Source organism: Mustela lutreola, chromosome 4, assembly GCF_030435805.1.
Source record: "Mustela lutreola isolate mMusLut2 chromosome 4, mMusLut2.pri, whole genome shotgun sequence".
Lineage (NCBI taxonomy): Eukaryota > Metazoa > Chordata > Mammalia > Carnivora > Mustelidae > Mustela > Mustela lutreola.
This window is the reverse complement of record NC_081293.1, coordinates 117245158-117267506: the sequence shown is the minus strand read 5'-3', so window position 1 is coordinate 117267506 and position 22349 is coordinate 117245158. Positions and strand designations below refer to the sequence as shown.

The 22349-nt window shown below is 37.3% G+C and overlaps 2 protein-coding genes across 5 annotated transcripts in view; one reads left to right on the top strand and one right to left on the bottom strand.

Moving 5' to 3' along the window:
- Positions 1 to 22349, top strand: part of TMEM60 (transmembrane protein 60) — a 216442-nt gene that overhangs the window by 55977 nt on the left and 138116 nt on the right. Inside the window, exon 3 of one of the 2 annotated variants that reach the window (XM_059170933.1) lies at positions 8633 to 8764. The exons of the other annotated variant lie outside the window; for it this stretch is intronic. Coding sequence (XP_059026916.1) covers positions 8633 to 8648 — 16 coding nt within the window. The 3' untranslated portion in view covers positions 8649 to 8764. Of the gene's footprint in view, positions 1 to 8632; positions 8765 to 22349 lie in introns of those variants that run through there. 2 annotated transcript variants of the gene reach the window in all.
- RSBN1L (round spermatid basic protein 1 like) overlaps positions 1 to 22349 on the bottom strand; it is a 68272-nt gene that overhangs the window by 43267 nt on the left and 2656 nt on the right. The window lies entirely within an intron of this gene.

The following is a 22349-nucleotide window of genomic DNA, read 5'->3' as shown; positions in this document are numbered from 1 at the left end:
ATCACAATGTCCATCAGAAAACGAAGAAAAAAGCACTTCAAAATATAACAATGAATTAATATATAACCTAATACACACACACACAAGAAAATACTCTTAATTTTTACAAAGTACTCCCTTTGTTAAAATTGTTTAAGTGCATTTCTACCTCACTTTATATACATTATCTCAAGATCATGCTATAGTTAGTAAAAAGAACAAAAGGAGAAAATATGATATAATTATATATGTATTCTGAATATGTACATAATACATACAATGTTTGTTAGACTTAAGAGATTTTAAGGAAAAGACAGAAATCCCATACTATACCACGACTCATTAAACCAAAAATTTTTGTACAGAAAAGGACACTTATACAGGTTCATTAGAATTTTTTTTTTAAAGACGTGTCATGGGGGGCCTGGCTGGCTCAGTCAGTAAAGCAACTCTCGATCTCAGGGTCATGAGTTCAAGCCCCACATTGGGCGAAGAGCTTACACAAAAAATAGTAATAAAAAAAGTGTCATAAAAATCCACACTTACCTCTTAAGAAGTATTGGTAGAATTTCCTACTAAAGCTTTCAGCCACAATATATTTTTGCAGCACAAACCTAAAACAGACTTTATGCTATCACATTTTTGCCTGCTTTGGGTATGTGCCATGATTCACACTGTAATAATGCAGTCTATGAAATCAGTTAGTCTAAGCTGATCTTAGACACAACACTGATCTTCCTGATCACCCTCCCCCAACAGGAGTAGGTATAGCTACAAACAGAATTTAAAACAAGCAGGAAAGAGGAGAAGATGAGAAATAATACAGAACTGAAGTGGGGAGGTAAAAGGAAAGTAACATTACAAAAATGGAAAGGAAAAAATTAAAGATAAAGTAAAAAAAGGATTAATGCCTTCTCAGCCTTTTTTTAAAGATTTTATTTATTCTTCTGGTATACAAATATTTAATGAGAATATTTAATTATCTGATCAAATCATTGAGCCATTCTACGTATGATATAGAAGCACTGTTTAGAACACTTGTTTTTGGGACGCCTGGGTGGCTCAGTGGGTTAAGCCGCTGCCTTCGGCTCAGGTTATGATCTCAGGGTCCTGGGATCGAGTCCCGCATCAGGCTCTCTGCTCAGCGGGGAGCCTGCTTCCCTTCCTCTCTCTCTCTGCCTGCCTCTCTGCCTACTTGTGATCTCTCCCTCTCTCTCTCTGTCAAATAAATAAATAACTCTTAAAAAAAAAAAAAAAGAACACTCGTTTTTAAAGACTTGCTTTAAGGCTATGTTGTCAGCACTCATTTATTTTTTCCATCTTTTTATTTAATTCAAATAACCAACATATAATGAATTATTGGTTTCAGAAGTAGAGCTCAGTGCACATTCATCAGTCTTATAATACCAGTGCTCACTATATCATATGCCCTCCTTACTGTCCATCACCCAGTAACCACATTCTCACACTCACCTCCCCTCCAGCTACCCTCAGTCAGTTTCCTATGACTGAGTCTCTTATGGTTTATTTCAATCTCTGGTTTCATCCTGTTTTATTTTTTCCTCTCTTCCCCTATAATGCTTTGTTTTGTTTCTTAAATTCCACATGTGAGTGTCATATGATAACTGTCTTCTCTGATTGACATATTTCACTTAACAGCCTTTTTTTTATTAGTCCTCACTGCAAGAGACATTACTAGTGTCTTACTCAAAACTTCTCCTAAGGTCAATGGCACTGACGACACCATAACTCAGGATCCTATCATAAAACCCTGCACATTCTCCTTAGGATTTTATCTTAGGTGTACTTCTTTCTTCATTCTCTATACTTGTCTAAAAATGAATTCCCAAGATTTAAACTGTTAACCATTAGGCAAATGAATCCCCAAACTAGTATCTCAACCCAGCCGCTTGGCCAAACTTCACCACGTCATCTCCATAGGAGATATTTAACATCCTGGGGCACCTGGCTACCTCAGTCAGCAGAGCCTGCAACTCTTGATCTCTAGGTAGTGAGTTCAAGCCCCACACTGGGTACAGAAATGACTTAAAAAATTAAAAAACTGGAGAGGCAAGATGGCAGAGGAGTAGCAGACTAAAATGACATCAAGTTGCAGGAGTTCAGCTAGATAGTTATCATTCTCAATGGGGACAAACTGAGAGCTTTTCCCCTAAGGTCAGGAACATGGCAAACAAAGTACTAGAAGTCCTAGCCTCAGCAATCAGACAACAAAAATAAATTAAAGGCATCCAAATCGGGAAAGAAGATGTCAAACTCTCACTCTCTGCAGATGATATGATACTTTATGTGAAAAACCCAAAAGACTCCACTCCAAATCTGCTCGAACTTGTACAGGAATTCAGTAAAGTGTCAGAATATAAAATCAATTCACAGAAATCAGTTGCATTTCTCTACACCAACAACAAGGCAGAAGAAAGAGAAATTAAGGAGTCGATCCCATTTACAACTACATCCAAAACAATAAGATACCTAGGAATAAACCTAACCAAAGAGGCAAAGAATTTGTACTCAGAAACTATAAAGTACTCATGAGAGAAACTGAGGAAGACACAATGAAATGGAAAAACGTTCCATGCTCAAGGACTGGAGGAACAAATACTGTGAAAATGTCTATGCTACCTAAAGCAATCTACACATTTAATGCAATCCCTTTCAAAATCCCATCAATTTTTTTTTCAAACAACTGGAACAAATAATTTTAAACTTTATATGGAACCAAAAAAGACCCCGAATAGCCAGAGGAATGTTGGAAAAGAAAGCCAAAGTTGGTGGCATCACAATTCCAGACTTCAAGCTCTATTACAAAGCTGTCATCATCAAGACAGTATGGTACTGGCACAAAAACAGACACATAGATCAATGGAACAGAACAGAGCCCAGAAATAGACCCTCAACTCCATGGTCCACTAATCTTCGACAAAGCAGGAAAGAATGTTCAATGGAAAAAAGATAGTCTCTTCAACAAATGGTATTGGGAAAGTTGGACAGCCACATTCAGAAAAATGAAACTGGACCATTTCCCTACACCACACACAAAAATAGACTCAAAATGGATGAAAGACCTCAATGTGAGACAGGAATCCATCAAAATCCTTGAGAAGAACACAGGTGGCAACCTCTTCGACCTTAGCCGCAGCAACTTCTTCCTAGAAACATCACCAAAGGTAAGGGATGCAAGGACAAAAATGAGCTACTGGCACTTCATGAAGACCAAAAGCTTTTGCACAGCAAAGGAAACAGTCAACAAAACCAAAAGACAACTGCAGAATGGGAGAAAATATTCACAAATGACTTATCAGATAAAGGGTTAGTATCCAAAATCTATAAAAAACTTATCAAACTCAACACCCAAAGAACAAATAATCCAATCAAAAAATGGGCAGAGGACATGAACAGACACATGAAAAAATGCTCAACATCACTCAGCATCAGAGAAATACAAATCAAAACCACAATGAGATACTACCTCACACCAGTCAGAATGGCTAAAATTAACAAGTCAGGAAATGACAGATGCTGGCGAGGATGCGGAGAAAGGGGAACCCTCCTACACTGTTGGTGGGTATGCAAGCTGGTGCAGCATGGAGGTTCCTCAAAAAGTTGACAACAGAGCTACCCTACATCCCAGCAATCGTACTACTGGGTATTTACCCTAAAGACACAAATGTAGTGATCCTAAGGGGCACATGCACCTGAATGTTTATAGCAGCAAAATCCACAGTAGCCAAACTATGGAAAGAACCTAGGTGTCCATCCACAGATGAATGGATAAAGATGATGTGATATATATATATATATATATATATATATATATATATATATATATACACACACACACACACACACACAGAGGAATACTATGCAGCCATCAAAAGAAATGAAACCTTGCCATTTGCAACAACATGGATGGAACTAGAGGGTATTAGGCTGAGCGAAATAAGTCAATCAGAGAAAAACAATTATCATATGATCTCCCTGATATGAGGAATTTGAGAGGCAGAGTGGGAGGTCTGGGAGGTAGGGAAAGAAAAAATGAAACAAGATGAGACTGGGAGGGAGAAAATCCGTAAGAGACTCCTACTCTCACAAAACAAACCGAGGGTTGCTGGAGTAAGGGGGGTATGGAAAGGGTGGTTGGTTATGGACATTGGGGAGGGTATGTGAAATGGTGAGTGCTGTGAAGTGTGTAAGCCTGACTATTCACAGACCTGTGCCTCTGGGGCAAATAATACATTATATGTCAATAAAAATAATAAATAAATTTTTAAAGAATAAAAAATTTTAATTAAAAAATATTTAACACTAAAATTATCATCTTTCTTATATAAATAAGATTCAAGCCTTTCTTTTAATTCCATTAATATTCCCCAACATTCAAATTCAAAATTCTCAAAACCTTTATACTCTCCTCTTCAGTTTTTCCCTAACATTAAAGCACTTGCTTAGTTCAATCTACTGAAATATGTCCATCTTCCTTTCCCTTTCCACAACTATCATCATAATTGATTAATTCTCTTTTGAAAGAAGTGATCTTCCTACTTACTGTTTCTCTCCTCTCCACCAATCCCAGCAGTAGCCAAAAAATATTCCTTGAAATTATAGTTTATCATGTCACTCTCTTCCACTTTAAACAAATGAATACACCTTTTGTAAATAAAAAAGAAAATGCCCACACTATGCCATTCAAGAATCTGTATAGTGCAGACTCACACATGAATCATTTCTTCTACTATCCAACCATATATATATGTACACAAGATTCTAGATTTTTTTTATTCATTACTACTCAAGTCTTACTCCCTTTAGGTAGAAGGCCTATGCCCATCCCAACTCTTGCAGACCAAAATCCTATACATCCTGCAAGATTCAGCTGAATTTCAGCTTTTCATTAAGGACTCCTTGATCCCTACAACTAGAAATGACCACTGCTTCCTCCTCCCTCTCTTATGATTTGAATTCTGCTTCTCTGTGTACCTGTTCTAGTAGCAGCACTACTTCTAGCTCTTCTGCACCAAAACTTCCCCAGTAGGAAGTTGTATAATAGGGGCAGGAATGACATAGAAATGGGTTCCAGAAACTTGGAAGGCTAAGAAGAAAATCATCCACACTTAGGGCAAATGCTAAAACGGTTAAAGGTCCTTATGGACTTAACTGTAAAAGCTGCTCCGTGTTAAGAACCCTGAGATATGAAAGACCTGTGCAGTTCCAGTAACTAAGAACATTAAGGACTTGTGAACTGCTGAACTGAGGGAGCGTTATGGAGCTTCTGCTGCTTCTACTTGTAAAAATCGGGGGCTTATGCTAACTGATCTCTGATGAATCTTTCTCAGCTAGTATTTTATGATTCTTTCTTTCTGCTTTTCTTATTAAAGAAAGGGAAAAATTTAGTATGACTCCTACAGCAACAACGTCCTATGTTTTATACAATAATGCAAAAAATGTTTCTGCCTGAAGACATTATGAGATGTTCAAACAGTACAATACTTTCCTCTTTTACTATTCAGGAATAAGCAGGTTGCTCTGGCTAACATATTGAGACCAAAAAAAACCAAGGAAGAGAACATTGAAAATGATGTAGTTTAAGATAGCTGGGTATTAAGAAATTCTAAACATACTGTAATACACTGGAAATAACTCTGGCTTTGTAATTAGACATACTTAATTACCAGCTGCTCCTGCCACTAAGTGACACAAAACAAATTACTTATTAACTGTGTTGTGCCTCAGTATTCTCATCTGTCAAACATAGTAGCACTTATCTTTTAGATTTTTATGATTAAAGGCAACATGTACATTATTTCCAACACTATGCCCAGTATATATATCATAGGCACTTATCATTATTAAATAGAAATAGTAGAATCACATTCAGAAATCATCTAGAAAAACACACATAGAGTGATAAAACAGTACAGTTACAGTAGCCACAAAAACACAGAATCACTAAAAGGAAAACAAAAAATAAAGATATATGTAGCTACATGAAAGCCAAGCTAGGCATAACAAGAAATAGTGGTCTGGGCTCCCTCTCCTACTGTAATCAAAAAGTTCAGGTCAGGCTTATTTCACTGACCTACCACAAAAGATCTGCCTCCAAAACAGAAGTACAATTAGTTTTCCTCCTCTCAAAATATTGTAAAAGCAAGACATAAAAGTACTGAGGCATTATACTCAGTATCTAGATCACAAACTTAAAACACTCTGGTCACTGAATTTTATACTACAGCTATTATATAAAATGTGATTCACACACAAAATGGGGCATTCTAGATCTCTAAAGTCAACATTATACAATTAGAATATTTAATTACTATTATACTCTATAATGCAAACAGTAAATCATACAGTTTTCAGTTAATAATAACAGCATATATAGGAACCACTACTCTTACTGTATACTCTTAATTATGTTTCTCATATGATGAATTAAAGTTCTAAATTTTAAAAAGTTTTATATTAATATCATTAAATAATGTTCCTATAGGTGTTTTATCTATTTTCAATTTAGAATGTACTCTAAAAGAAATTTTATAAAACAAATATACCTATTATGTAATATATTACAAATTCTTATTTTAATTTATTTTAATTATTTTAATATAATTTGTAATACATTACAAATATTAATGCCTTAATGTGTGTACAGGGAGGAAATGATTCAGACTTCCAAAGCTAGGTTATAAGAAGCCTTGCTGTTTACACTGAGGTCTCTTGGAGTCCTAAGCTATCATGTAAGAAATGCAACTATCCTGATGAGATTATGTGGAAAGGCCCCAAGATGACACAGACAGAGAGGGGCTCAGCTTTGCATCTAGTTATCAGAGGGATGAGAAAACACCCAAGTGAGTAAAGCCATCTTGGGACCTACTAAAAAAGACCAGCCACCAACTGACCACCGCTGAGAAACCCAAGTCAACCCCGCATGAAGCAAAATCACCTAGTAAATCCTGCTGGAATTTCTGACACATAAAATCATCAAATGTAACAAAATGGTTGTATTTTAGGCCACTAAGTTTTAAGTTTGTTACACAGCAATAGATAATATATCCTTCACAAAGTTATATATTCATAAGTTATATATGTACAAAACTTGCACTGACTTCAGAACAGAATTTGTCTTATAAAACACACTGATATTTTAAAATCAGAAGCGAAGGGCTAGGAGAAAGATGCTTAGCAATATATAATGTCAGAACTATAATCAAACATCTCAAAATTATTTTCTTCCTTTAGCTTTTACGGCATTGCATCACTGCTTTCCTATCAAGTTTCATGAATGTTACACTTCAAATAATGCTCTCTACCTAGAATTCCTTTTTTTGTTATTGTTTATATTTACTTATCTGACAGACAGAGATCACAAGTAGGCAGACAGGCGGGCAGAGAGAGAGAGAGAGGAGGAAGCAGGCTCCCCCACCAAGCAGAGGGACCAACGCGGGGCTTGATCCCAGAAACCTGGGATCACGACCGGAGCTGAAGGCAGAGGCTTTAACCCACTGAGCCACCCAGGTGCCCCTCCTTCATTTTTTTAAAGATCTTATGTATTTATTTGACACAGAGAGAGAGAGAGAGAAAGTATGCACAAATGGGGGAGTGACAGCAGAGGGTGAAGCAGGCTCCCCACTGAGTAAGGAGCCAGACAAACTGAACTGAAGGCAAACACTAACTGACTGAGCCGCGCAGGAGTCCCAATTCCTTTATTTCTTTACTGAAATCCTACCATACTGTCCTTCAAAGGTTCTCTCAAACATCCCCTCCTCCCTCGTGCACCTCTTCCCCCTTTCTTAATATCTGCCTACTCCCATTTCCACTAGTCCCAATATTACTTCCCATCCGTCTTGTGGTGTTTAACTTATAGCATTAAATATTATAATTACTTTTTCTAGTATCCTGCTAGACTGCTTAAGGTTCTTTAAGGCAGAAACGTATTATTGATTTTGTAATTTTTACTAAAACCTACCACAGCACCTAAGCACTAAAAATGTTTGTCAAGCTCAACAGTTATACTCTGCTAACAGAGATCTCAGATTTCAAAGACAAACAATGCTTGAAGTATCACAAGAAATTATTTCCTGAATATCACAAAGTACCTGATTGTGATTCAATTTGTTTCTTGGGGCCCCTGGTTGGCTCAGTCAGTAGACATGTGATTCTCAATCTCAGGGTCATTAGTTCAAGCCCCACACTGGGAATAGAGGCTACTTAAAAAAAAAAAAGAAAGAAAGAAAGGAAGGAAGGAAAGAAAAGAAACCTGTTCCTGATTATGAAGAAATGAAAACCTTTCACTACTATATACTTACATACCCAATTATCAAGTATATGCAGAAAAAACAAAAGCTTTCTTATATACCCGTAATAATCTGGGGGAGGGGACTCCCCAAAATGAAACAAAATACCATAAGAAAACTCATAATCTATATTAAATATCGATAAATTTGGGGCACCTGGGTGGCTCAGTGGGTTAATGCCTCTGCCTTCAGCTCAGGTCATGATCCAGGGTCCTGGGATCGAGTCCCCATTGGGCTCTCTAGTCAGCAGGGAGCTTGCTCCCCCCCCCACCCCCCGCCTGCCTTTTTGCCTACTTGTGATCTTTGAGAAATAAATAAAATCTTAGAGCCGCCCCCTTCCACAGGATCACGCTGAGCTAGTACCCGCGCCTGGAATCGGTTTGCAACCTCAGCTGCGCCTGCCACTGCCTCTGGAACAGCGAGCTTCGGGCTTTCGTGAAAATGTGTAAGCAGGATCCGAGCGTTCTGCACACCGAGGAAATGCGTTTCCCGCGGGAGTGGGTGGAGAGCATGGGGGGTAAAATACCACCTGCCACTCATAAAACTAAATCAGAAGACAGTATCAAGGAAGAAAAACAAGATAGTAAGAAGGCGGAGGAATACATAAAGACAGATGAACCATCAAGTGAGGAGAGTGATCTAGAAATTGCCAATGAAGGTGTGACTGAACCAGATACTGATGCCCCTCAAGAAATGGGAGATGAAAATGTAGAGATAACTGAGGAAATGATGGATCAGGCAAATGATAAAAAAAAAAAGGCTACCATTGATGCCCTAAATGGTGGTGAACTACAGAAAGCCATTGACTTGTTCACAGATGCCATCAAATTAAATCCTCGCTTGGCCATTCTGTATGCCAAGAGAGCCAGTGTCTTCATCAAATTACAGAAGCCAAATGCTGCCATTCGAGACTGTGACAGAGCTATTGAAATAAATCCTGATTCAGCTCAGCCTTTTAAGTGGCGCAGGAAAGCACACAGACTTCTGGGTCATTGGGAAGAAGCAGCACATGCTCTTGCCTTTGCTTGTAAACTGGATTATGATGAAGATGCTAGTGCAATGCTGAAAGAAGTTCAACCGAGGGCCCAGAAAATTGCTGAACATCGGAGAAAATATGAGCGAAAACGTGAAGAGCGAGAGATCAAAGAAAGAAAGAAAGAAGGCTCGGGAAGAACATGAGAGAGCCCAGAGGGAGGAAGAAGCCAGACAACAATCAGGAGCTCAGTATGGCTCTTTCCCAGGTGGCTTTCCTGGGGGAATGCCTGGTAATTTTCCTGGAGGAATGCCTGGAATGGCAGGGGGGATGCCTGGGATGGCAGGAATGCCTGGGCTCAATGAAATTCTTAGTGATCTGGAAGTTCTTGCAGCCATGCAGGATCCAGAAGTTATGGTGGCCTTCCAGGATGTGGCCCAGAACCCAGCGAATATGTCAAAATATCAGAACACCCAAAGGTTATGAATCTCATCAGTAAATTGTCAGCCAAATTTGGAGGTCAAGCATAATGCCATCTAACAAATAAAGCCCTTGCTGAAGGAAAAGCAACTTCGCTCACCTAATGGATGTCGCAATAATACAAACCAGTGTACCTCCGACCTTCTCATGAAGAGAGCTGGGGTGCTGTGAAGAGAATCCCTACCCCTCTGCTCCCCACGCAACTGAAATATTCTACAATGGTTTGCCATTAGGGTTTTCATTCAGATAATGTTTTCCTACTAGGAACTACAAACTTTAAACACTTTTTAAACCTTAAAAATATTTAAAAACATATTAAAAGGGTGTGTTAGTCCCTAAAAAAAAAAATTAAAATTAAAAATAAAAATAAATAAAATCTTAATAAATAAATAAAGTTTCTGAAAATTATCGATAAATGTTATGAAGATATAAAAGAATATAAGAATAGGTAAAGCATACATGTAGCTTTTAATTATAAAGTAATCAATAAATTTAATGAAAACCCCTAGGTGATTGGGGTGGGAGTGGGGGTGGGGCAGGAGAGTGGACTTCACAAAATAATTTCAATTTAATCAACAAGGAAAAATAAGAGTAAGGGAACTTTGATCCAAACCTCAAATACAAAAATTCTCAAAATGTACTACAGTTCTAAAGGTAAAAACCTAAAACTATAAAGTATCTAAAAGAAAACATAAGAGAGAACCTGTGTGACCCTGGGTTAGGCAAAGCTCTCTCAGTTAAGACACAAAAAGCAGGAACCATAAAAGAAATTATGAAGTGGACTTCACCAAAATTACATTTTTCTGCTATGAGAAAGTGTGAAGGACAATATTAAGGGAATGCAAAGTCACAGAACGGGAGACTACATTTGTGAAATATGTATCTGATAAAGAACTTGTACACAGAATATATAAAGAATGACTGCAATTTAAAAATTAAAATAACACATAATCTGAACAGACACTTCAAAGAAGAGACAGGAATGGAAAATAAGCACATAAAATGATGCTCAACAGCAGAAGTCATTAGGGAACTGCAAATTAAAACCATAAGGAACCACTACTACATATCCACTAAGATGATGAAGATTTAGTAGACAATAACAATATCAAGGGCTGGCGGTAACAAAAAAAGTACAGCCACTTTAGAAAAGTACAGAAATTTCTTAGAAGTTAAATATAAACTTAACCATACAACCCAGTGATTCCACTTCTGGATATGTGCTCAAGAGAATGAAAGCATGTGTCCACCACAAGATTTATCTGTGAATGACTATAGCAGGCTTATTCACAATCATCAAAAAACAGAAACAATCCAAATGTCATCAACTGGAGAATGAAAAAACAAATTGTAATATCTCTATGCAATGAATTACTACTGAGAAATAAAAGGAATAAACTGATTAATGCAACAATACTGACTAGTCTTCAAAGCAATATACTAAGTGAAAGAAGCCAAACATAAAGAAGACAGATTAAGATTCAACTTACATCACATTCTGGAAAAGGCAAAACTAGTGGGACAAAAGACAAATCACCCCTGGGGATTGGAGGTAAGAGCAACAAGTGGCAAAAGGGAACATCGTGAACTTAGATAAAATATCATGACTGTGCTGGTGGCTACAATGCACACTTATTAAAACTCACTGAACTCAGGGCACCTAGGGGGCTCAGTGGGTGAAGCCTTTGCCTTCAGCTCCAGTCATCAACTCAGGGTCCTGGGATAGAGTCCCGCATCACATGGGGAGTTCTGCTCAGCAGGGAGCTTGCTTCCCCTCTCTGCCTACTAGTGATCTCTGTCTGTCAAATAAATAAATAAAATCTTAAAAAAACAAAAAAACTCACTGAACCATATACTATAAACGGATAAATTTTATCTTAAGTAAATTATACCTCAATAAGCCTGATATTTTAAAACGCCAAGAAAATTCTGAAAAAGAGTACGGAAGCAGGGGGGCCTTGCCCTATAGATACCAAATCTACTCTAAAGATACAGTAAAGATAAGAGTGTTACTTGAGCAGAAATGAACTGATAAATATAAGAACTGGAAAGCTAAAAACAGACCCAAGGAGGCAGCTGGTGCTTAGTCAGTAGATCATGCATCTGTTGATCTCCAGGTTGTGATTTCCAGTCCTACAAAGGGTACAGAGATTACTTAAAAATAAAAAAATATTGGGGCGCCTGGGTGGATCAGTGGGTTAAAGTCACTGCCTTCGGCTCAGGTCATGATCCCGGGGTCCTGGGATCGAGACCCGCATCGGGCTCTCTGCTCAGCAGGGAGCCTGCTTCCTCCTCTCTCTCTCTCTCTCTCTGCCTGCTGCTCTGCCTACTTGTGATCTCTGTCTGTCAAATAAATAAATAAAAATATTTAAAAAATAAAAAAAATTTAAATAAATAGATAAATAAATAATTTAGAAAATAATAATAAATCCAAGCACACATGATTTTAGTATAGGATAAAAACTGGCATTCTACATCAGAGTGCAAAGAATGAACTATTTAATAAATGCTGTTAAAATGGTATTAAAAACTATCTGATTGTTGGAACAAAATTAATCTTAATTTCTATCTAATTTTATGTCTAAATAAATTACAATTCCATTTATAATGCCCTTATGGGTTTTGTAAATATATGCAGATTAAAAGCAAAATTTCCTTTTTGCATAATATAGTGATAAGCTTCATTTTTTTGAGATTGGAGTGTACAAAATGGCAGTTCTGATAATTCAGGGTGAGTCAAACACAATACAATTATTATCATCCACATAGTGACTTTCCTTCCTAGTTCTCATGCCATTAATATCTACCTCTTGTGTTCACCTGACAATTTAACCATTGTCTGTGAGCTGCTGATCAACTTCTCATCCCATTATCACTTTTCTGCTGATCTTACTTTGAAATACCTGCCAAAATTTTCCTGAATAACCACCAGATATCTCTTCACAGCAGGCAGAAAGGGCTGAATTGCAGTATAACTTGTTCATTTCCCAAACAGTTATTGACTACCCAGAGGACCCTGATGTGAAACAAGATAACCACAGCCCCCAGATTTCACAGGCTCTGTGTCTAGTGAAGAGGACAATTAAGAAGTGATTAAAATGAAGTGAATAAAGTCAGGATGGAATTAGGGCAAGGTGACATGGGAAGAGACACCAAGGGGACCTAACCTCATCTAGGAAATAGCAAAGGCCTCCCTTTCAAGTGGAGTCCTAAAATATGAGAAGACACAGCTAAGTGCAGTAAAAAGGTGGGACTAGGGATAATGGGTAGACAAAGTTCTGCAGCAAGGAGCACCAAGGAGAAGCTAAAGAGGTAAACAAAAGCCTTGGAGGACATTTTTAGGAATTTAAACATCATCTCATAAAGAGAAAAGTGATATAATCAAATATGTGATCAGATCTCTAGCTATCACTTAGGCTGTAGCATGAAAAATGAAATGAAAGATCACGGATCTAAAGTAGGGAGCCCAATAAGGAGGCAGTTATACAATAATTTAGGCTAGAAATAATGGTAATTTGAACTAAGTAAGACTAGTGGAAAGGACAGGGAAAGGAGACAGATATAAAAAATGGTGACTGGAACTAACAAGATTTGGCTACAGGTTGGATGAAGGTAAAGTGTAGAATCTAGTTTTCAAGCACTGAGATAAGGAACATACACAGCAAGACAAATTTGAGTAACGAAGGCTGAGTTTTGAACATGTTAATTTTACAGTTCGGTGAAACATCTAATAGTGACTAGGTCAAAGAGGCAGCTGAATATAAGGATCTAAAACTCTAAACAAAGATTTGGCAAGTGCTAATGAGAGACACTAGAAAACCAACAGAATGATTAGCAAAGCCAGAGAGAAGACTGTAAAAAGGTCCCAAACTAATCTAAAGGCTGAAGTAGTAGCAGGAGAGATAAGGACAATGATGAGGGAGGCCAGAAGAGGGAAGACAAATAGAAGGTAAATTGCTAAGTTGTTAGGATGGAGTAAAGGTTAAGGAACCATGCATAATCTTGATTTTTTTGAGACCTTTATTTTATTTTATTTTAAAGATTTTATTTATTTATTTGACAGAGAGAGATCACAAGCAGGCAGAGAGGCAGGCAGAGAGAGAGGAGGAAGCAGGCTCCCTGCTGAGCAGAGAGCCCGATGCAGGGCTTGATCCCAGGACCCTGGGATCATGACCTGAGCCGAAGGCAGCGGCTTAACCCACTGAGCCACCCAGGCGCCCCTTTTTGAGACCTTTAAATGGCTGTTAACAGCTGGCTACCTAAGAGAGGATCTGAGGTTATTGCTGCCCACAGAAAAAGCAGTATTTGTTGCCTGCCACTATGAAACTTTTTAAAAGATTTTATTTATTAATTTGACAGAGATCACAAGCCAGCAGAGAGGCAGGCAGAGAGAGGGGGAAGCAGGCTCCCTGCCAAGCAGAGAGCCTGATACGGGGCTCGATCCCAAGACCCTGGGATCATGACTGAGCCAAAGGCAGAGGCTTAACCCACTGAGTCACCCAGGCACCCTGATAACAGAACTCTTAACATAAAGGTATTTGCCTGTATCTCAAACTCCTATCCATCTTTTTCAACTAGTTCTCCTGCAGACCCACCAACATTTTATTCCCTCCATCTGAGACTATAAAATTAAATATAAAAATTCCTCCTTTCTTGCTACATATTTGATAATCATGAAGCTCAAGCATACATTCCCTCTCAAAATCTTTTCTTTCCCATGTCCAGGAGTATCAATCATTTTACCACTAAATCACTCCATTTTATTACTACAGTAGTCTCCAATATCCCTGTCTCTAATTTTTCTCTCAGCCAATTCATCCTACACAATGCTAACAAATTAGTATTCCTAAAATACCAATTTGAATAAATTACTCTATTAAAAAAAATAAAATAAAATAAAAAACTATGCCTTGCTGTTGTCCACAGAATGAAGTCCAAACTCCCTATCCTGGCAAACAGCAGGCATATTGTGGCAAACTTTCAACTGGCATGAGGTGCTTTTTCCCAACTTTGTACAAGATCACCAATCCTAGCTGAATGGTTCTAGTCACAGACCACAGAACATGGCAATGTACACTCCTATCTCTACGATCTTGCTCACACCATTCCCCCTAACAAGTCCGTCTCCATCATCTCCACTTACCTAAGTCCTACTTTTCCTCTGAAGTCTGGTTCGTTTATTTGGCAAACTAGCTCATAATGTAAGGAACAATTCTGAATGAAGGAGATTTAAAAACATTAACACAGTTTGCACAATAGTTTAGAGCTGGAGCCCTTAAGTCAAACTACACAATGATCTAAAACTTAGACAGACTACATACTTAATATCCTTGGGCAAGTTACTTAAATTTCCTGAGCTTCCATTCAGTACTTACAAGAGGCTAATATCTAACTAAACTTTAAGAAGATGTAAAAATTAAATAAAAATACAAAGTGCTGAGTACAGTTCTGTAAGTGTTAATTACTGTTATTATTGTTTTTATTATTGTTGTTTCTGTCCTCAAGAAACATAAATTCTAGCTCAAACTGTACTCACTACATCAACTTTTGGCCCAACTCAAAAAAGCCTGACAGAATTTACTAATCCTGATATTTTCATCATCCTCAAAGGAGAAAAATGAAAACTGGTGATTACTTACTCCTTTAAGGTATAAAGTTCATCAGTGATTCAGCCAGAAAATGAATGCCCTGGGTCATCAGCTTTCCAGAACATGGTTCCACATGTCAAACCACTGAAAGTGGTTCTGAATTAAATAATATCTAAAGAAAATATATACACTTTCTATAAAAAAAAACTAACAAGAATAGTTACTTAAATTTCTAGTGCAAAGCGAACAGACAGAATTAATTTCTTAATAAAAAGTATTTTTTTCTTCAAATCAATTATTGAGTACATGGCAAAGATCATAAAATGATGACTAAAATGATGCGTGCTCTGAAGGAAGTCATATAATCTATTTAAATGTGAATTCATATAGGTATATAGTTAATTTATATTAGTCAACAGAGAACATTATGAAATAGAGGTCATAATTTTGAAATATATATAGTATTTAAGACACTATACTAATATATATTCAGTATATTCAAAAAAACTGGCAGGACTTCATATTTTGGGCCCATATTACTAGTATTATAACCGATAACTATTGTAACTGGACTACTACACTCAATCTTTAATGAAAAGCATTCTGCAAGTAACTTTCCAAAATTCAAATTGTGATGAATTAAGAATACAAGAAAAGTGTTTACCATAGATTCTAATCATACCAATGAACGTATTTACTCTGGTACCCAAAATCAAAATAGAATGCCAAATTTTAATCTAAATACAAGAGTAACAAATTATTTTGAATTCTCCATTCCCAAATCTAATTCCTTTATTTAGAAATAGTTTGGCATCATTCTTTAAGCATGAAAAGAATGGGTGACTCAGGCAAAAATCATTAATTAATACTGAAGCCATCAAGTAAAAAATTGCTAGGAAATTAGATATTCACAAATCATCAACACACAGATTACAAACTAAATGTAAACAGAAAAATGAACTAGTGTAATGGGGATTATGGTCACCTCAACCAATTTACTAATGGCACAATCTTAATATTATATGCCTTCAAAGGGGATGCAATATGAAGTACACTTATGAAATATTCTTACCAAAACTATTTAATCTGGATTAATCAGGCTTGATCTTGATACCTAATTTCTAGTTATAATAAATACAAAGAATCAAGCTAAATACCACAACACTGATGTAGAAATTACTTAAAAATAAAATCTTTAAGGGTACCCTGGGTGGCTCAATGGTTTAAGCAGCTGCCTCAGGCTCAGGTCAGCATCTCAAGGTTCTGGGATCCAGTCCCATGTTGTGTTTCCTGCTCAGAGGGGAGTCTACTTATCTCTAATCCCTCTCCCTTTGCCCTTCCCACTGCTCAAGCTTGCTCTCTCACACACTCACTCACAAATAAATAAAACCTTTACAAGAAATAAAATAAAAATAAAATCTTAAAAAAAATAAATACCATGATAAAATAAATGTTTAGAAATTATGAGTATAGGGGCGCCTGGGTGGCTCAGTGGGTTAAGGCCTCTGCTTTCGGCTCAGGTCATGATCCCAGGGTCCTGGGATCGAGCCCCACATCGGGCTCTCTGCTCAGCAGGGAGCCTGCTTCCTCCTCTCTCTCTGCCTGCCTCTCTGCCTACTTGTGATCTTTCTCTGTCAAAAAAATAAATAAAATCTTTAAAAAAAAAAAAAGAAATTATGAGTATAAAAAAACCTACAAAATAAGAAGGTATGTTGAACTAGTACCTTCCAAAAGTCAATGTCATATAAAGGAAAAAGGGAGCAGGACAGTTCCAGATTAAAAACAGAGGTAAAGGGGCGCCTGGGTGGCTCAGTGGGTTAAAGCCTCTGCCTTTGGCTCAGGTCATGATCCCAGGGTCTGGGATGGAGCCCCACATCCGGCTGTGTGCTCAGCAGGGAGCCTGCTTCCTCCTCTCTCTCTGCCTGCCTCTCTGCCTACATGTGATCTCTGTCAAATAAATAAACAATCTTTAAAAAATTAATTAATTGTATTTTTTTTAAAAAAAGGTAAAAATTTTTAAAAAAGAAAGAAAGTATCACTCAAGTAAATGGTATTATAAAAATAGCTAACTAAATAAACATGTAGTATGTTTGGGATGCAACGGGGGAAACTGGGAGTTATTGGAAGACTAAACACGCACTGGTTATATAATTATTTTCTTAAATGTTTTAAAGTTAATGTAATTATGTGGTTACTTTTAGAAAATGAAGGCTGAAATATTTAAGAATGAAGTATCATGGGACACCTGGGTGGCTCAGTGTTAAGCATCTGCCTTTGGCTCAGGTCATGATTCCGGAGTCCCGGGATAGAGCCCCAAACTAGGCTCCCTGCTCAGTAGGGATCCTGCTTCTCCCTCTGCTCATGCATTCTCCCTGCTGCTCACTCTGCTCATGCTCTTTCTCTCTGTGTCAAATAAAATTAAAAAAAAAAAAAAAAAAAAAAAAAAGAGTAAAGTATCATGATGTCTATAGTTTACTTTTAAATGACTCATTACATCTGCCTCTGCCTCTGTCTCTCATAAATTAAAAAAAAGGGTTGGGGTGCCTGGGTGCCTCAGTCAGTTAAGCGTCTGCCTTTAGCTCAGGTCATGATCCCAGGGTCCTGGGATCAAGTTCTGCTCGGGCTCTCTACTCCACAGGGAGCCTACTTCTCTCTCTGCCTCTCTGTTTCTCATGAATTTAAGAAAAAAAAGAAATCTTTCAAATGATTCACTGCATATATAACATAAAATATTAACAGCTGTTGAATCTAGGAGGAAATCTATATAAATAAGATCACTGTATTATTCTTTCAGCTTTTCTGTATGCTTAAAATTTTTTATAATAAAAAGTTAGGAAAAAAGAAATAACTTGGAAAAAGTTTTAAAGTTCATCTTCTCTTTCTTCTTCCTGTTTATCACAGCCTAAAGGGAAAAAATTAAGTTAACTGTAGCGTTGTGTAGTTAGGCTCACACTCTTCCAGAGATGGGGCTGATCCAAATTCTTTACACATTAGCTATGCAATTCTGAGTGAGCTAAGAAAAACTCAGAGTTTTAATCTAAAAATATTGAGATAATACCATGGCTTATGACAAGCACTCGATAAATGCCTTTTTTTTCTCCCACCAAGCCCCCAAATTTTATTTCCTAAGCTGTCATGGCTGACCGCACCCTGACTTCACAAGTACCTGCTCCAAATAAATGTTACTGAGAGTTTTTTTGTCTGCATACTTAGATTTACTTTTCTGATACTAAATAGTTAACCCAACACTTGCGCACAGCTGGTGGCAATGTAAAATGGTGCAACTGCTATGGAAAACAGTTAGGGAAAACAGTATGGCAGTTCCTTAAATTAAATGATTACCATATGATCCAGCAGTTCTATTTCAGGGCATATACCCAAAAGAACTGAAAGCAGGGACTCAAATAGATATCTTTTCACCCATGTTCACAGCAGCATTATTCACAACAGCCAAAAAGGTAGAAGAATCCGAGTGTATATCAAGGGATGAATGTACAAACAAAATGTGGTATATACATATAATGGAACATTATTCAGCCTTAAAAAGGAAATTCTGACACATGCTGCAACATGAGAGAGGGAGAGTGAATGTGTGTCCGTGTCGGTGGGAGGGGCGGGGATTGATTCTGCCCTCTTGCCTCTTTCAGTACCTCCAATTTCTAAGCCCCTCTAGGGATACTGCAGAGTAAATAGGATTTTTTGAAACTATCTCTGTAGGGACTTACACTAACCTTCTATTATGCTCGCTTTCCCCCCTCACCCCACCCCCGTTCAACTCACCCCGACAGGAATGAGGTATGATCTCCAGCAAAACTGAATCAGAATGGCTCCAAGCTCAGGTGCATCCCACACAGAAAAAGCAAGAAGTGAAATGTTGATGTGGAAACAGGGAGAGTAGGTGAAAATTTAGAAACTGAATAGTGAAATTTGTAGCTTCCTTCCTCCACCAACCACTAGAGCCCCACCATCTAAACTCATTACCTCTGCAAATCCCCTCCTCTCCATTATTCCAGTTATACAGACACACAGAAAAATGAAGGATCTTTATCTGAAGAAACTGAAAACCCTCTCAACCCACTACCCAGAGAAAAGAAGTAAAGATAAAATATGGGAGGGGCAACCAGCTGCCTCAGTCAGTACAACATGTGATTCTTGATCTTGGAGTTGTAAGTTCGAACACCACATTGGGTGTAGAGATTACTTAAAAATAAAATCTTTTTTTTTTTTTTTTAAAGAAAAAGTAAAACATCAGAGTTTATTAGTCACTAAGCCATGCTCATGCATGTCCAGTGAGCTTTCAGTCAGCTTTGAACATTCCTTGAGTATGAAGGAACTGCTAAGGATCACAGAGATCTGAAGAAAGCCTCCAACAAGACCAAAATCAACAATAACAAAAAGTTTTAGAGGAACCAAAAACCATGCAAGAAATGAAGAAACTATAATTAATATCCTTGAAGAGATAATAGAAGATGCTGCACCCATGAAAAAAGTACAAGATGTTACAATTACAGGAACAAAAAACAAAAGTTCATAAAACACTGTTTTAAAAGAGCTAAAATTTAAAAACTCAAAAAAAGGCTGAAATCTCCCAGATTGTGGAAAAAAGACAACTTCTGGAGATCAAATTTCTCAACATCAATACTGGAAGCCAGGCAATATGGGAACACCTCCAAACTTTTGAGGGAAAATGATTTCCGATATAGAAATCTCTCAACAGCCCAACAGTCTAGCATGAGCGTAAAAATAAATTTTAAAAAACTGTTTTTCCAATACACATTATCACAGCAATAATTGGGGAAACAAAAATGAAGGAATAAACCAAAAGAAGGCATAGGGTCCAGAAAAAAGGGACTCAGCGAAAGTGAAAGAAACTCCCAGAATGTCAGTTAAGGGAAGTCCCACGATGACAGCTTTGCAGCAGGCCTAAAGAGAAAACAATCCAGACTAAAGCAGGAAGAAAGACAGCTACAGAGGAGATGACTACAGGAACAAATAGAACTGATAAGTTTATCTGACAGATTTGACCATGTGGAAAATTGTACTGAGAAGCATTTTATGCAGCTGCTGGAGGGTATAGAAAGACTTTGCCAGACAAAACTAAGCAAATGAAAAAATGAGGCATGAACAACAAAGGTTACACAAGAAAATGAAATCACAGTAAACTATTTCAGCAGTGACAAATATATGGTCATAATGACAAAACCTCTATGAATTTTTTTTAAAGATTTTTATTATTTATTTTATTTGACAAATAGTGATCACAACTAGGCAGAGAGGCAGGCAGAGAGAGAGAGAGAGAGCGCGAGCGAGAGAGAGAGAGCGCAGGAAGCAGGCTCCCTGCCAAGCAGAGAGCCTGATGTGGGGCTTGATTCCAGGATCCTGGGATCATGACCTGAGCCAAGGCAGAGGCTTTAACCTTAACCCACTGAGCCACCCAGGCACCCCTCTGAGTATAAATTTAACCTAAAATTGTGGAATTAACATAGAAAGATAGGGAAAAGTCTAGTTTGAAAAGTCTTCCAATACCTACCCCCTTAAATCACTGACATTTACATACCTTAAACTATTCACTTCTAACAGGCTCTTAACTATAGAGAACAAACCAAAGGCTCCTCCGAGTGGGTGGGGGATAGGTTAAATAGGTGATGGGGTTTAAGGCGTGCACTTATGATGATCATCTGGTGATAGATGGAACTGCTGAATCACTGTATGGTACAGTACACCTGAAACGAATATAACACTGTATACTAACGAATTAAAATAGAAACAAAAGTAATTTTTATTCAATTCTAAAAAAAGACTCTATTTTCATTACAGTTAAATTCTGTAACAATACTTCCAAGCCAAACGTTCTGTGAAATGCCCTGGTTTTATCTTGGAATACTTCACAGGATCATCCTAAAGAAAAAAATAAGTTAATAAATGCAAAGCAAAAGCACTAACAAAAATAAGATCTATACAAGTTTTATTGGTTACTGCAATCCTTATGGCACTTTGTTATCTAATAATATGTTTGTTCTGCTGTTTGCCATAACATAATTCTAAATGTCGAACATCTTCAGTACATGTCCACTCTTACCTTCCATATTTACCAATTCAAAAATTTATTCAATCTTACAGAAAAATTGGCTGTGAACTCTTAAGTAGATTACCTCTCTAACCACTAAATCTGGTTATTTTTCTCATTTAAAATCTAAAAAGTCTTGCACATTTTCTTTTTAGGAAAAATAAATTTAATAAAAATTTTTAAAAAAAATAAAAATAAAAAAAAATAAATTTAACTTTTACATGATGACTCAGACTATCATGGAAGTCAGCTACCCACTATGACTAGATGACCTCACAGGTTTTTGGTGTGTTAAGGCACCAACTCTTATGCTAAAAGGGCTTGGACTGCTATCCCTTTGTAATTCTGTTAATCACTCTTCACTTTTAGATCTGTCAACGATCCTTACTCTATCTGGACTGATCCACTTTTTAATTTATTAGGAGGTTAAAAAACAAATCATCATGTTTCTGACTCAAATGACATTTACTAAATGGCCTGCCAACCCTTTTCATACACAGTTTCATTTACTACAAGTAATTTCTGTTAGGATAGTAGCCAATGTAAAAATTTAGGCAGTTCTCACTAAAGACAAAAAAAAAAAAAAAAAAAAAAAATCCTACTACCATACAGAAACTCAACTGGGTATTGGAATTTGGAGCTTGATTTTTTGGATGTCTGTTTGCCTTTTGAGGGAAGGATCTATTTTCTTTGCTTAGGTGTCTTTATAGCTCACTTCCTGTTCTGATTCAGCTTGTTCCATCAGCCAGGGATGGGATAACTTCTATCATCCTGTGCTATCCATGAAGTAAGTATAGAACTTCGAGCAACATTAGAAAGAGTTATGTATTTAAAACAAAAGACATCCACTGTTTAAGATTTTTTTTTTAATTTTAAGTTAAGGCTAAGCCCAGGGTGGGGCTCGAACTCACTGACCTGAGATCAAGAGCTGCATGCTCCAGGGACTGAGGCAG